Consider the following 14,940-nt stretch of genomic DNA (forward strand, 5'->3'; position numbering starts at 1 on the left):
AGAAATCCAGTCTGAACTGTATTAATCGGACTCAGTCATGTATATATTGTATGGGGACTCCTTACTGTATATTTGTGTCCCTGAAGAGACTGGAGGGGGGATTCCTCCAGCAGCCCCCTGCTGATAAGACTGATTCATTCTGCTGGGACACATCCTGTGAGGAGATGCTGGTGTTATCAACATGTGTTTATGTTAATTGAGAGAGCTGATCACATTAGCCACCAGCCCTGGCTAATAGACGAATGGTCTAGGCTGAGGAGGGGGGAGATTGTTGTTTGTATTGTTAATTGTATTAATGTGTGAAGCTCGGTGCCCACAAGACTGTCATCTGGTCTGGGTACATTTTGTAGTAAATTAGCTCATGTTAATTAGGTTAGCTTTGTGTCATCCCACTGCTGCCACCAATGTCACGGAACGTCCCACACTCCGCTTGAGTGCTTCCGTCATATACCGCTTCCTAAGTTCTGGAACACGAGTCCAATGGATCTGGCTATAGGAACCCCAAGAACTAGACAACACCAGTCTTGGAGTACATCAGAACTAACTTTTATTTTGAGATCTCACAGACCTTTATACAGCAGGGATGACACAAAGCTAACCTAATTAACATGAGCTAATTTACTACAAAATGTACCCAGACCAGATGACAGTCTTGTGGGCACCGAGCTTCACACATTAATACAATTAACAATACAAACAACAATCTCCCCCCTCCTCAGCCTAGACCATTCGTCTATTAGCCAGGGCTGGTGGCTAATGTGATCAGCTCTCTCAATTAACATAAACACATGTTGATAACACCAGCATCTCCTCACAGGATGTGTCCCAGCAGAATGAATCAGTCTTATCAGCAGGGGGCTGCTGGAGGAATCCCCCCTCCCTGTTCAGGGACACAAATATACAGTAAGGAGTCCCCATACAATATATACATGACTGAGTCCGATTAATACAGTTCAGACTGGATTTCTCATTCACCTCAAATGCTAGGGCCCATAATCGGTGGGCAACAGGCTTGCACACAGTCCTCTCCAACAGCCTCCGCTCTGGCCATGCCCGTGACACGCTCCATTGAGTGACATTGGTGAAACCAGTCAGGGACCAGCACTACTGGAGATGAGGGACTTTCCTAGCTGCCAGGGGAAGAACTCCTCCAGTGAGAGTGGGGGGGCAGCAAAGGGAAAGGAAAGACAGATTCTGGTGGTAGGGGACTCAATTCTTAGAAGGACAGAGAGGGCAATCTGTAACCAAGACCTGAAGCGCCGAACAGTATGTTGTCTACCGGGCGCTAGGGTTCGGCACATCACGGATCTTGTGGACAGATTACTGGGAGGGGCTGGGGAAGACCCGGCTGTCATGGTGCACGTTGGCACCAATGACAAAGTCAGAGGCAGATGGAGTGTCCTAAAGAACGATTTTAGGGACTTAGGTGCTAAATTGAGGAAAAGGACCTCCAAGGTAGTGTTCTCAGGAATACTACCGGTACATCGAGCCACACCAGAAAGGCAGAGGGAGATTAGGGAAGTAAACAAGTGGCTGAAGAGCTGGTGTAGTAAGGAGGGGTTTGGGTTCCTGGAGGACTGGGCCGACTTCTCAGTCAGTAACTGGTACTATAGAAGGGACGGACTGAACCTAAATGAGGAGGGTGCAGATCTGCTGGGAATGAAGATGGCCAAAAAGTTAGAGGGGTTTTTTAAACTAGGCGATGGGGGGAGGGTCCAGAAACAGTGATAGCCAGCGTGGAAGATATTCCAGAGGGTAGTATTGGGGGCATTAGTGGTAGGTTAACCAAAGCACAAAAACACAAGATGAGTATAGTAGCAAGTCCTAGTTGCAATCTTGAAACACCCAATACGAGGACAATATGCGACCGGTCTAAACTATGTGGCATGTTCACCAATGCCAGGAGCATGGCGGACAAGATGGGTGAACTAGAGATACTGTTGTACAAGGAGGATTTGGATTTTGTGGGAATTTCAGAGACCTGGTTCAACAGCTCTCATGATTGGCTGGCAAACATTCAAGGGTATACCCTATACCGCAAGGATAGAGAGGGTAAAAAAGGGGGAGGGGTATGCCTATATATCAAGAATAATGTACAAGCGAATGTGAGAGATGACATCACTGAGGGAGCTAGAGAGGAGGTGGAATCCTTATGGGTAGAGCTCCAAAGGGATGAAGCTAAGGAAAAAATAATACTGGGAGTATGCTATAGGCCCCCTAACCTGAGGGAGGAAGTGGAGACGGATCTCCTATCACAAATTGGATTAGCAGCAAGGATGGGAAGTGTTATCATAATGGGGGATTTTAATTATCCAGACATAGACTGGGCGGAGGGAACCGCGCATTCATTTAAGGCTCGCCAGTTCCTTAATGTCTTGCAGGACAATTTTATGGGTCAGATGGTAGACGCACCAACTAGAAATAAAACATTACTGGATCTACTGATTACCAACAATACAGACCTGATCACAGATGTGGAAATACGGGGCAATTTAGGTAACAGCGATCACAGGTCAATTCGTTTCAGTATAAATCACACAAATAGGAAACATGAAGGGAACACAAAGACACTGAATTTCAAAAGAGCCAACTTCCCTAAACTACAAACCTTGCTAAAACGCATAAATTGGGATAAAATATTAGGAACAAAGAATACGGAGGAGAGATGGGTTTGCTTTAAGAGCATATTAAATAAGGGCATTAGCCAATGTATCCCATTGGGTAATAAATTTAAAAGAGCGAACAAAAATCCTGGATGGCTTAACTCCAATGTAAAAATGCATATAAAAGCAAAGGAGAAGGCCTTCAAAAAATACAAGGTTGAGGGATCATCCTCAGCATTCAGACTTTATAAAGAATGCAATAAGAAATGTAAGGGTGCAGTTAGGACGGCTAAGATAGAACATGAAAGACACATAGCGGAGGAGAGCAAAAAAAATACCAAGAAATTCTTTAAGTATGTAAACAGTAAAAAAGGGAGGACAGACCATATTGGCCCCATAAAGAATGAGGAAGGACATCTGGTTACAAAGGATGGGGAGATGGCAAAGGTATTGAATTTATTCTTCTCCTCAGTCTTCACGAGTAAATCGGGGGGCTTCAGTAACCAAAACTGCAGTGTTTATCCTCATGACACAAAACAGGAAGCACCTCCATGGTTAACAGAGGACGGAATTAAAATTAGACTTGAGAAACTTAACATTAATAAATAACCGGGACCAGATGGCTTGCATCCGAGGGTACTTAGGGAACTCAGTCAGGTGATTACCAGACCGTTGTTCCTAATTTTTACAGACAGTCTATTGACTGGAATGGTACCAGCTGATTGGAGAAAAGCCAATGTAGGACCAATATTTAAAAAGGGCCCAAAAAACATCCCTCGGAATTACAGACCAGTTAGCCTAACATCAATAGTATGTAAAATCTTGGAGGGGATGATAAGGGACTATATACAAGATTTTAGTAATAAGAACGATATCATTAGCAGTAATCAGCATGGATTCATGAAGAATCGTTCTTGCCAAACCAATCTATTAACCTTTTATGAGGAGGTGAGTTGCCATCTAGATAAAGGAAGGCCCGTAGATGTGGTGTATCTGGATTTTGCAAAAGCATTTGACACAGTTCCCCATAAACGTTTACTGTACAAAATAAGGTCCGTTGGCATGGACCATAGGGTGAGTACATGGATTGAAAACTGGCTACAAGGGCGTGTTCAGAGGGTGGTGATAAATGGGGAGTACTCAGAATGGTCAGGGGTGGGTAGTGGGGTTCCCCAGGGTTCTGTGCTGGGACCAATCCTATTTAATTTGTTTATAAACGACCTGGAGGATGGGATAAACAGTTCAATCTCTGTATTTGCAGACAATACTAAGCTAAGTAGGGCAATAACTTCTCCACAGGATGTGGAAACCTTGCAAAAAGACCTATACATATTAATGGGGTGGGCGACTACATGGCAAATGAGGTTCAATGTAGAAAAATGTAAAATAATGCATTTGGGTGGCAAAAATATGAATGCAATCTATACACTGGGGGGAGAACCTCTGAGGGAATCTAGGATGGAAAAGGACCTGGGGGTCCTAGTAGATGATAGGCTCAGCAATGGCATGCAATGCCAAGCTGCTGCTAATAAAGCAAACAGAATATTGGCATGCATTAAAAGGGGGATCAACTCCAGAGATAAAACGATAATTCTCCCGCTCTACAAGACTCTGGTCCGGCCGCACCTGGAGTATGCTGTCCAGTTCTGGGCACCAGTCCTCAGGAGGGATGTACTGGAAATGGAGCGAGTACAAAGAAGGGCAACAAAGCTAATAAAGGGTCTGGAGGATCTTAGTTATGAGGAAAGGTTGCAAGCACTGAACTTATTCTCTCTGGAGAAGAGACGCTTGAGAGGGGATATGATTTCAATTTACAAATACTGTACTGGTGACCCCACAATAGGGATAAAACTTTTTCGCAGAAGAGAGTTTAATAAGACTCGTGGCCACTCATTACAATTAGAAGAAAAGAGGTTTAACCTTAAACTACATAGAGGCTTCTTTACTGCAATGCCGCGTACACACGGTCGGACTTTTCGTCTACAAAAGTCCAACGGACGCTGACGGACTAAAGCTGGCTGGTAATCCGATCGTGTGTGGGCTTCTCCGGACTTTCAACGGACTTTTTCAGCCTCAAATCCGACGGACTTTAGATTTGAAACATGCTTCAAATCTTTCAGATGGACTCGAGTCCGGTCGAAAAATCCGCTCGTCTGTATGCTAGTCTGACGGACAAAAACCCACGCTAGGGCAGCTATTGGCTACTGGCTATCAACTTCCTTATTTTAGTCCGGTGTACGTCATCACGTAAGAATTCGACGGACTTTTGTGTGATCGTGTGTAGGCAAGTCTGTTCGTTAGAAAGTCCGCCGCAAGTCCGTCGAAAGTCCGTCGAAAGTCTGTCGGACAGGCTGTCGGACTTTTGTAGCTGAAAAGTCCGACCGTGTGTACGCCCCATTAGAGCGGCAAGGATGTGGAATTCCCTTCCACAGGCGGTGGTCTCAGCGGGGAGCATTGATAGCTTCAAGAAACTATTAGATAATCACCTGAATGACCGCAACATACAGGGATATGTAATGTAATACTGACACATAATCACACTCATAGGTTGGACTTGATGGACTTGTGTCCTTTTTCAACCTCACCTACTATGTGATATACAAAATATACTTAACTTTTACTGGAGGTGACACAGCCTGAGGTGGTGTTGCCAGTTTTATCAGTATTGCTACTTTCTTATAGGGCCTTTCACCTCCATACACTAAACAAGCCCAATTTTATTAACATTTTATTATACAATGATTATTTGTTCTTTGATATTTCTGTTTTTATTTTTATATAATCCTTTTTTTCTTTTAAATAGCTTTGTCAATTTCTAAACATATCTGTCTAATAGTTAATAAGTATACAAATTGCTAAAATAAACTCTCATCTGGTTGTAGGAAAGGCACCTGAAAGAATATATGTTCAGTGTATGGATGACTGGGTCTTATACAGGGGAAAATGTTATTATTTCTCAGACCAGATTCATACATGGAAGAACAGCCAGAACTTCTGCAAATCCAACAATTCATCCCTGGCAATTATTGATAATGAGAAAGAAATGGTGAGTAATAATAAACCCCTTTCCACCCATGACCTGATGCTCAACATGATCGAAGTACAATTCTGTTGGGGGTGTGCCCTGGCTATGGAAGATAGCAGACGCAGTTTAGCTTAGCTCTGTGCAGCCTGCATTGAGTCCCTGCCTTCTGCCAGATTTTTACTGAGGTTTCTGGCCTATGTCAACACAGGCAATATACAGAGACCCCACTGGACCCCTTATTCAACTAGACCTGAGGGAATACCTATTGTTTCCTTGCCCCACGGACCCACCATGCTCTCTGCTAATATGGCACTGGCTAAGATAGCCACCAAATCACTGCAGCATAAAGAAGCTGCTTCTTCAGGTTGCAGGGGCTTCACTGTTCTTCACAGCCTACTTCCCCAGTCCCCTCTCCTGCCAGGCAGTCACAGCCATCTCCACCTCGCTCTGAGGAGACACAGTCCAGAGTGGTCTCTGCAGTGGTACAATCTTAGCTTTTCTCCCTGCTCTACTCTCTTTCTACCAAAACTGATCTCATCATGTGGGTTACAGAGATCAAGGAAGCACTTAAGTCTGATGTGAATGCCCTAAAACAAGTATCCTCAAAAAAGGACTTTAAATGAAGCTAGCACCAAAGGGATGCTCGCCTCCATCCCGGTCATTGGTTAGAATGAAAAAGAGAGAGAAGTGGGACTTTAAATGAAGCACACAGCAGCACAACGCAGGTCAAGTGAGCAACATTCATTTATTTGGTATAATCCATGGTATGTAAAAAACATTTTGGGCATCCAACCTCTAAAATGCTGTGGGCATCAAGCCTCTATATAATAAACCATGGATTGATTATACATAAAATACACATAAATTACACAATAGGTCTTGATCCATTGTCACACAGAGAGCACAGGTAACAATCAATATGCATATGTACATTTGTTACTATGATTAGACCCAAAAAGAGCCATGAAAATTAGGACAAATAATTATAATAATAAAAGAGATTTAATGCCATGAGAGATACTTATGAAGGTAAGTGGAATCATTGAAATCTTGGTATTCCATGATATGGGAAGATTTGTAATAATCAAAGCTCTACGCATTTCGCAGTTTAGCAACCACTCATCAGGAGCATACGTCATGGAATGATTCTAAAAAATATTTTTATTTGTAAAAAAAAAAAAAAAAGTTTTTCAGTAAATAAACAGGGAATGAAAAAAGGTTTTGTATACAAATATTTTACTTGTATAGAATGAATTAAAGGTTTTGCGTCCAAACTCACGTCTGCATCAGCGATCCAGTGAAACAGCATCCAGAATCGCAGAGAGCTGCAAAGCAAAGCCGCCCAACGCCAGGGTGATCTGCGGGAATGGGAACAACGGCCATAGGCAAAACCATTACTGGTGGGTGCAATGAGAGTAGGATGCGGACCTCCATGTGGGAAACCTAGATGAAACAAATCATAGTGATATGTGTTGATGTGTAAGTATGAGAAAATGTGAAAAGAGTGATGTGGTGACAACATGGAAATGAGGAGAGAGAGTGGGATAGGAAGGAGTGGAGAACAAAAAAAAAACAAAGAGAAAAATGAGGCCAAGAAAGAACATGAACAATAAAGACTGATGAAAAAGAAAAATTAGGGAAAAAAGAATGATACCTGGTGTGCACAGAGTGGACAATTCCAAGCATGTGAGTGTGATGCTGCACAGGAAGGAAAGTGCAGTGTGTGAAGGCCAGCCTTGGAGATGCCTATATAGGTGTTCCATCATGGCCCAGCCCCCCACATCAAGTCAACAGACAACATCTGAGAGTGGAGCACTTTCACCTGGGTGGCTCAGCCGTCAGGCGATTAGCGCCAATCCATCCCCCCAGTCCGTCCACCAAACAGCGACAGACCGCCGGAAACATAGTGCCACAAGGACGCCCTGCGTCCTTTATAATAATAAAAGAGATTTAATGCCATGACAGATACTTATGCATATTTATTTTTTAGAATCATTCCATGACGTATGCTCCTGATGAGCAGTTGCCATACCGTGAAACGCGTAGAGCTTTGATTATTACCAATCTTCCCATATCATGGAATACCAAAATTTCAATGATTCCACTTACCTCCATAAGTATCTCTCATGGCATTAAATCTCTTTTATTATTATAATTATTTGTCCTAATTTATTGGCTCTTTTTGAGTCTAATCATAGTAACAAATGTACACATGCATATTGATTGTTATCTGTGCTCTCTGTGTGACAATGGATCATGACCTATTGTGTAATTTATGTGTATTTTATGTATAATCAATCCATGGTTTATTATATAGAGGCTGGATGCCCACAGCATTTTAGAGGTTGGATGCCCAAAATGTTTTTTACATACCATGGATTATACCAAATAAATGAATGTTGGTCACTTGACCTGCGTTGTGCTGCTGTGTGCTTCATTTAAAGTCCCACTTCTCTCTCTTTTTCATTTTAAAACAAGTATCCTGTATTTCTGCCAGAGTAGAAGATTTAGATGCCTGCTCACAACAATTAAGTGCTTTTATGGATGCATAGGAGAGAGCCCATACCCAACAGCCACATGCCCTCTTCTCCCTGTGCCTGAGAGCTGATAATGGGGAAAACCACTCTCAGTGAAACAAGGGGGATGCCCGAGGCTACCTCTAGTGCTGACTTAATAAGGATAGCTACTGACCCCATTACGCTTGTTAGTCCATAGGCTTGAAGATCCCTGCAATGGCTCTCAGTCTCGCCCTCCTGACCTCCTGTGCAGGGTGCTGTTGTTCTCCTTCAAAGAAGAAATGATGCAGTGTGCATGGAGACTCAGGGCCTTCAAGTTTGAAGGGGCCCAAATCACCTTCTTGCCTGACCTTTCAAAAGCAACTATTGCAATGCATAGGATCGGGAAGCCTTTGCTCATCATGATCTGGGATTATGGGGCACTATAAAAATGGGGCCATCCTTTCAATGTCAAAATCTGTGATCAACTTCTAGCCATCTTCAGGTTTTTGGGTGCCGAGCAAGTGGTGGTAGAGAACCTGTTTGATTTACCTGAAGGGAAAGGCGCCCATCCTTCTTCCTCAGCCCTTCCTAAATTACGTTGGTGTTCTAGAGCTAACTTTCCTTGTGCACCGTTGCCTGTGGAGAATAAAGTCTAATGCTGCTGATCAACATAGTAGGTTGTCAACTATGCCCTGGGAGGTGAACTCCTGCATCTCAACTTCAGGGGTACATACTCTCTATCACTTTTTCTCCTCCACCTACTATGGATGTTATTTGCTTTTTAATTGAATATCCCTGCTACAAGCCCGAGGAGATTACTCTTTGTCCTGGTGCTCCTATACCCCGGGTGTGGGCACTTTTATAAAGGAACTGCCCCATTGCAGTTTTCAGCTCGTCTTTACGGCTCTGCACTCAGTCAGATAGTCCTTGGACTATGTTGTCTTGCTTGATGGCCTCCTTGTCCCCTTACTTGGTCTGCTCTGCTGTTTATAGGACATTATTGTTAGTATAGGATGTAGTTTGCAGTATTACCTGCCGAAACACCTGCACACTATTGGTCTTTCTGCAGAAATTTATGTTGATCTTGTCTATGGTCTACACATTACTGGTATCTGTAAACAATATAGTTCACAGTATTGCCTGTCAATTTCCATGCCCTCTACTGGTCTCTCTGCAGGAGTTTACAGTTGACCTTATCTATGGCCCACATCCTAATATTTGTATAAGCTGCCAGTATTTATATAAGATATAGTTCACAGAATTACCTATAAGATGCATATGTACCCTGCCCTATATAAGTAGATATTGGCTCTGAGAGTCTGTCCTCTTATCTTCCAGTATCCACAGCAGAGCCCTAGCTAAGGCCATGGAGACACCTTGCGATTTAGAGTTAGGGGAAAAGCTGTGATACGAGATGGGGAAGCAAACATTTCCTAGTTTAGGGGCATTGGAGGAGGAAAAATGCATTTCCTGTAAAAAAACAGCACTGGCATATATCCACCAACATTCACAGAAAATTTGCGTTCTTTTTTTGGGGATATTAGGTCCCTTGACATGAGGGAGGGAGACAAGTTTGATTGAGCCCATTTATACACAGGTGTGTTACAGGATGGGGGAAAGGGGTAGAGGAAAGAAAAATACGGGGGGGGGGGGAATGAAAGGCACACTGCTCTTAGGGGGTGACTTCAATGTCGCCTTATGGGGCGTACACACGGTCGGACTTTTCACATGCAAAAGTCCGACGGACGCCGCTGGACCAAATCCGGCAGACAATCCGACCGTGTGTGGTCTCCATTGGACTTCCGACGGACCGTTTCGGCCGGAAATCCGACGTACTTTAGATTTGAAACTTGCTTCAAATCTTACGTCGTAACTCCGCCGGACTCAGTTCCTGACGGAAAGCCCGTTCGTCTGTATGCTGGTCCGACGGACCAGATACGACGGAGGAGCAGGTTACTGCATCTCGCGCTCGCTGCAATAGGAAAAACAAATTTTTCCATTGCGGCGAGCATCCCAGGCCCTTAGGTCTGGTATGGAACTTTAAGGGGAATCCCCTACGCCGAAAAACCGGCGTGGGGGTCCACCCAAAATCCATACCAGACCCCGATCCGAGCACGCAGCCCGGCCGGTCAGGAAAGGGGTTGGGGACGAGCGAGCGCCCCCCTCCCTCCTGAACCGTACCAGGCCGCATGCCCTCAACATGGGGGGGTGCTTTGGGGGAGGGGGCGCCTTGCGGTGCCCCCCCCCACAAAGCACCTTGTCCCCATGTTGATGAGGACAAGGGCCTCTTCCCGACAACCCTGGCCATTGGTTGTCGGGGTCTGCGGGTGGGGGGCTTATCGAAATCCGGGAGCCCCCTATAATAAGATGGCCCCCAGATCCCGGCCCCCCCACCCTATGTGAATGAGTATGGGGTACATGGTACCCCTACCCATTCACCTAGGGAAAAAGTGTAAATAATAAAACACAACAAAGGTTTTTAAAATATTTTATTAAACAGCTCCGGGGGGGGATCTTGCTCCGGCTTCGGGGGTCCCTCCGGTTCCTCTTCTCCCGGCGTCCGGCTGGTTCTTCGGCCGGCCCCTCCGCTGTCTTCAGGTAGCTCTATTGCCAGCGGAGGTCCGGGCTTCTGGGCTTCTGGGCTTCTCTTCTCTTCCCCAGATGTTGACACGATGTTCTCTCCGGCTGGACTGGTCTCTGAGGGCTCCGTGGTGACTTATATAGGCGGAGACCCCGCCCCCATATGATGTCACAGTCCCTGGGCATGCTGGGACTGTGACGTTTTAGGTGGCGTGGTCGACCATGTGGCCACAACACTGTAAGCCCTCACAGGGCCCTGCTGTGAAATATTAGATCAAGAATTGTAATTACATGCCCCTGTTGAACAGGAGCTGAAAAATTAGGCCTTAGGCACTGGTGCTGGCGCCACAACACTGCAACCCCTCACAGACACTCTAGTTGGAACGCAGGAACGAGCCCTGCTGCAAAGTATTGCATCAAAAATTGTAATTACACGCCCCTGTTAAACAGGGGCAGAAAAATTGGGCCTTAGGCACTGGTGCTGGTGCCACAACACTGCAACCCCTCACAGACACTCTAGTTGGAATGCAGGAACGAGCCCTGCTGCAAAGTATTGCATCAAAAATTGTAATTACACGCCCCTGTTATACAGGGGCTGAAAAATTGTGCCTTAGGCACTGGTGGTGGCGCCCAGAACCAAAAATGTTCTTACAAGCTATCAGCGTGATGATTGAGGAGGAAGAGGATAATTACTCAGGGATAGTCACTCAGCATCAGCATAGGCAGTCTTTGAAGGGATCTGAGATTTCAAAAAAAATTATTCGGTTACATCAGCATCAGGTGCTTGGTAGCTGGTGGTGATCCAAGACTGATTCATTTTTATGAAGGTCAGTCGATCGAGCGAGTCGGTGGACAGACGCACCCTGTGATCGGTTACCACGCCTCCAGCAGCACTGAATGTGCGTTCCGAAAGAACGCTGGATGCAGGACAGGCCAGTAGCTCAATTGCATACTGTGCAAGCTCTGGCCAGTGATCCATCCTCAAGACCCAGTAACCCAGAGGATTTTCGGTGGGAAAGGTGTCCAAGTCTGATCTTGCCCCTAGGTATTCCTGCACCATGTAAAACAGACGCTGGCGATGGTTGCTGGAACCGATCATACCTTGGGGCTGCGGACCAAAAAATTGTCTGAACGCATCGGTCAGATGGCCACCTTCTCCACCGCTCGTTCTTTGACTGACCGAAGCCTCAGCAACACGTTGTCCAGAAACAGGAGTTTGTAACCTCCCAGTCTCTGGGAACGCGTTGCACAGACCTTTCTGCAAGGCCTCCCGAAGATGTTTCATCCTCTGCTCCCTCTGCGATGGCAAGATAAGGTCCGCAACCTTACCCTTGTAACGTGGATCAAGGAGGGTTGCCAGCCAGTATTGGTCCTTCTCCTTGATACCACGAATACGAGGATCCTTACGCAGGCTTTGCAGGATCAGGGAGGCCATGCAGCGTAGGTTTGCTGAGGCATTCGGTCTGGAGTCCTCTGGGTCACTAAGGACGACATGGTCCGCAGCCACCTCCTCCCAGCCACGTACAAGTCCATGTGTTTCTTGGGACTGATCCCTTAAAGACTGCTGCTGATGCTGAGTGCCAGGCTCCACCTCCATACTGACACAATCTTCCTCCTCCTCCTCCTCCTCCTCCTCCTCCTCTTCCTGTGTGATCGGCGGGCACGCAGGAACACTGTCTGGATAAAGGGGGCCTTGAGAGCTAAGGAAGTCCTCCTCTTCCTGCCTCTGTTCTGCCTCAAGTGCCCTGTCCATTATTCCACGCAGCGTGTGCTCCAACAGGTGGACAAGGGGGACAGTGTCACTGATGCATGCACTGACACTGCTCACCATCCTCGTGGCCTCCTCAAATGGTGACAGGACAGTGCATGCATCCCTGATCATGGCCCACTGGCGTGGGGAAAAAAAACCAAGCTCCCCTGACCCTGTCCTGGTGCCATAGTCGCACAGGTACTCATTCATGGCCCTCTGCTGCGTGTGCAGCCGCTGCAGCATGGCCAACGTTGAGTTCCACCTGGTGGGCATGTCACAGATTAGGCGGTTCTTGGGCAGGTTAAACTCCTTTTGGAGGTCCGTCAGCCGAGCACTGGCATTATATGACCGGCGGAAATGCACACAGACTTTCCTGGCCCGCCTCAGGACATCCTGTAAGCCCGGGTACCTGCCCAAGAACCGCTGCACCACCAAGTTAAGGACGTGAGCCAAACAGGGCACATGGGTCATTTGTCCCTGTCGGAGGGCAGAGAGGAGGTTGGTGCCATTGTCGCAAACCACCATTCCTGCCTTAAGTTGGCGTGGCATCAACCACCTCTGAACCTGCCCCTGCAGAGCTGACAGAACCTCTGCCCCAGTGTGGCTCCTGTCCCCCAAGCACACCAGCTCAAGCACCGCATGGCATCTTTTGGCCTGCGTACTTGCGTAGCCCCTTGAACGGCTACAGAGCACCGCTGGTTCCGAGGACAAAGCACAGGAAGAGGCCATGGAGGAAGAAGAATAGGAGGGGGTGGAGGAGAGAGGTGTGTCACAATCATTAGCATTTTGGAGGCATGGTGGCGGAACAACCTCCAACACTACTGCACCTTGTCCTGCATCCTTCCCAGCTGCCAGCAGAGTCACCCAATGCGCCGTGAAACTTAGGTAACGTCCCTGTCCATGCCTGCTGGACCATGAGTCAGCGGTAATATGCACCTTACCGCTGACCGCCCTGTCCAGCGAGGCATGGACATTGCCTTCCACATGCCGGTAGAGAGCCGGAATCGCCTTCCGTGAGAAAAAGTGGCGTTTGGGTACCTGCCACTGAGGAACCGCACATTCCACAAACTCACGGAAGGGGGCAGAGTCTACCAACTGAAAAGGCAGCAGTTGAAGTGCTAGCAATTTTGCCAAGCTAGCATTCAACTGCTGGGCATGTGGATGGCTGGGAGCAAACTTCTTTCGGCGGCGCAGCAGCTGGGGCAGGGAAATTTGCCTGGTACAATCTGACGTCGGTGTACCAAAAGCAGATTGCCCACAAGTACTTGGCTGTGACACACCTAATTCTACACCTTCATTCCTCTCAGTGCAGGTCTCAGAGAGGACTGAAGGTCTAGTGGGGTTGGAAATCTCAGCTGATGAGAAGCAAGGAGAGGTCCTCTTTGTTCTTTGGTGTGGGTCTTTTAGATACGCTTGCCAACGAACTGCATGGAAGGTCAACATATGTCTGGTCAAGCATGTGGTACCCAAGCGGGAGATGTTTTGGCCACGCGAGATACGCTTGAGACATATGTTGCAAATAGCAGCGGTGCGATCTGATGCACTCATCTCAAAAAAGGCCCACACCAAAGAACTTTTTGAATAACGCGCAGAGACTGCAGCGCCCTGCACATGTGGAGCTTTGGGGTGTGATGCAGTCAATGTGCTGCCCCTGGAGGGCATCCTGCCTCGTTGGTGATGTGCCACCTCCTCCTCCTCTCTCCTATCAGGCACCCACGTTGAGTCAGTGACCTCATTATCCCCTCCCTCCTCATCACTGGAGCAAACCTGGCAGTATGCTGCAGCAGGGGGAGCATGACTGCCAGATTGCTGTCCTTCTTGGGCAACCCCTCTGTCCTTGCTCAAGTTACTGCCTTCATCGAGCTCAGTATCATCATCAGAGCCTTCCAAACGCTGGGCATCCTCCTGGAGCATGTAACCAACACTGTGGTCAAACAGTTCGAGGGACTCCTCAGGAGGACATGGTGGGGCTAGGGAAGGAGTCACTGATGACATTGAGCCGAGGGAAGAGGCCGCTGCTTTGCCAGACAAAGTACCCTGGGCATGGGTGAGAGAGGATGAGGAGGATGAGATCGGCTTGGTCATCCACTCGACCAAGTCTTCCGCATGTTGCGGCTCAACACGGCCAGCTGCCGAAAAAAAGGCCAAGCGTGTCCCATGGCCACGTGCTGATGAGGATGCACCGTCCCACAACCAGCACTGTTGCCTCTAGACACAGAGCCTGCTTGCCCTCTCTTATTGGCTTGTGACTGTCTGCCTCTCCTTCTTGGCCTTCCAGACATACTAATGGCCTGTAGCTGCACTAAGCTGGGATATATATATATATATATATATATATATATATATATACATATATATATATATGTACTGATACTGCAGCTAGCAAAATCAACTGCCTGCCTGTAGTATGAGAACACCACCAACCTTCTACAGGTAGCTTTAGCTGAACACTGTGAGGTGGACGCACCCCACTAACTTGTAGGT

At 46.9% G+C, this 14,940-nt stretch overlaps 1 protein-coding gene across 2 annotated transcripts in view; it reads left to right on the top strand.

Annotated features, from left to right (window-relative positions):
- Positions 1–14,940, top strand: part of LOC141105616 (C-type lectin domain family 2 member E-like) — a 181,411-nt gene that overhangs the window by 114,240 nt on the left and 52,231 nt on the right. For both annotated transcript variants that reach the window (XM_073595569.1, XM_073595568.1), the window contains exon 4: positions 5,486–5,649. In XM_073595569.1, coding sequence (XP_073451670.1) covers positions 5,486–5,649 — 164 coding nt within the window. The remainder of the gene's footprint in view (positions 1–5,485; positions 5,650–14,940) is intronic.

This window comes from Aquarana catesbeiana, linkage group LG08 (genome assembly GCF_042186555.1).
Source record: "Aquarana catesbeiana isolate 2022-GZ linkage group LG08, ASM4218655v1, whole genome shotgun sequence".
In the NCBI taxonomy this organism is placed as follows: Eukaryota; Metazoa; Chordata; class Amphibia; order Anura; family Ranidae; genus Aquarana; species Aquarana catesbeiana.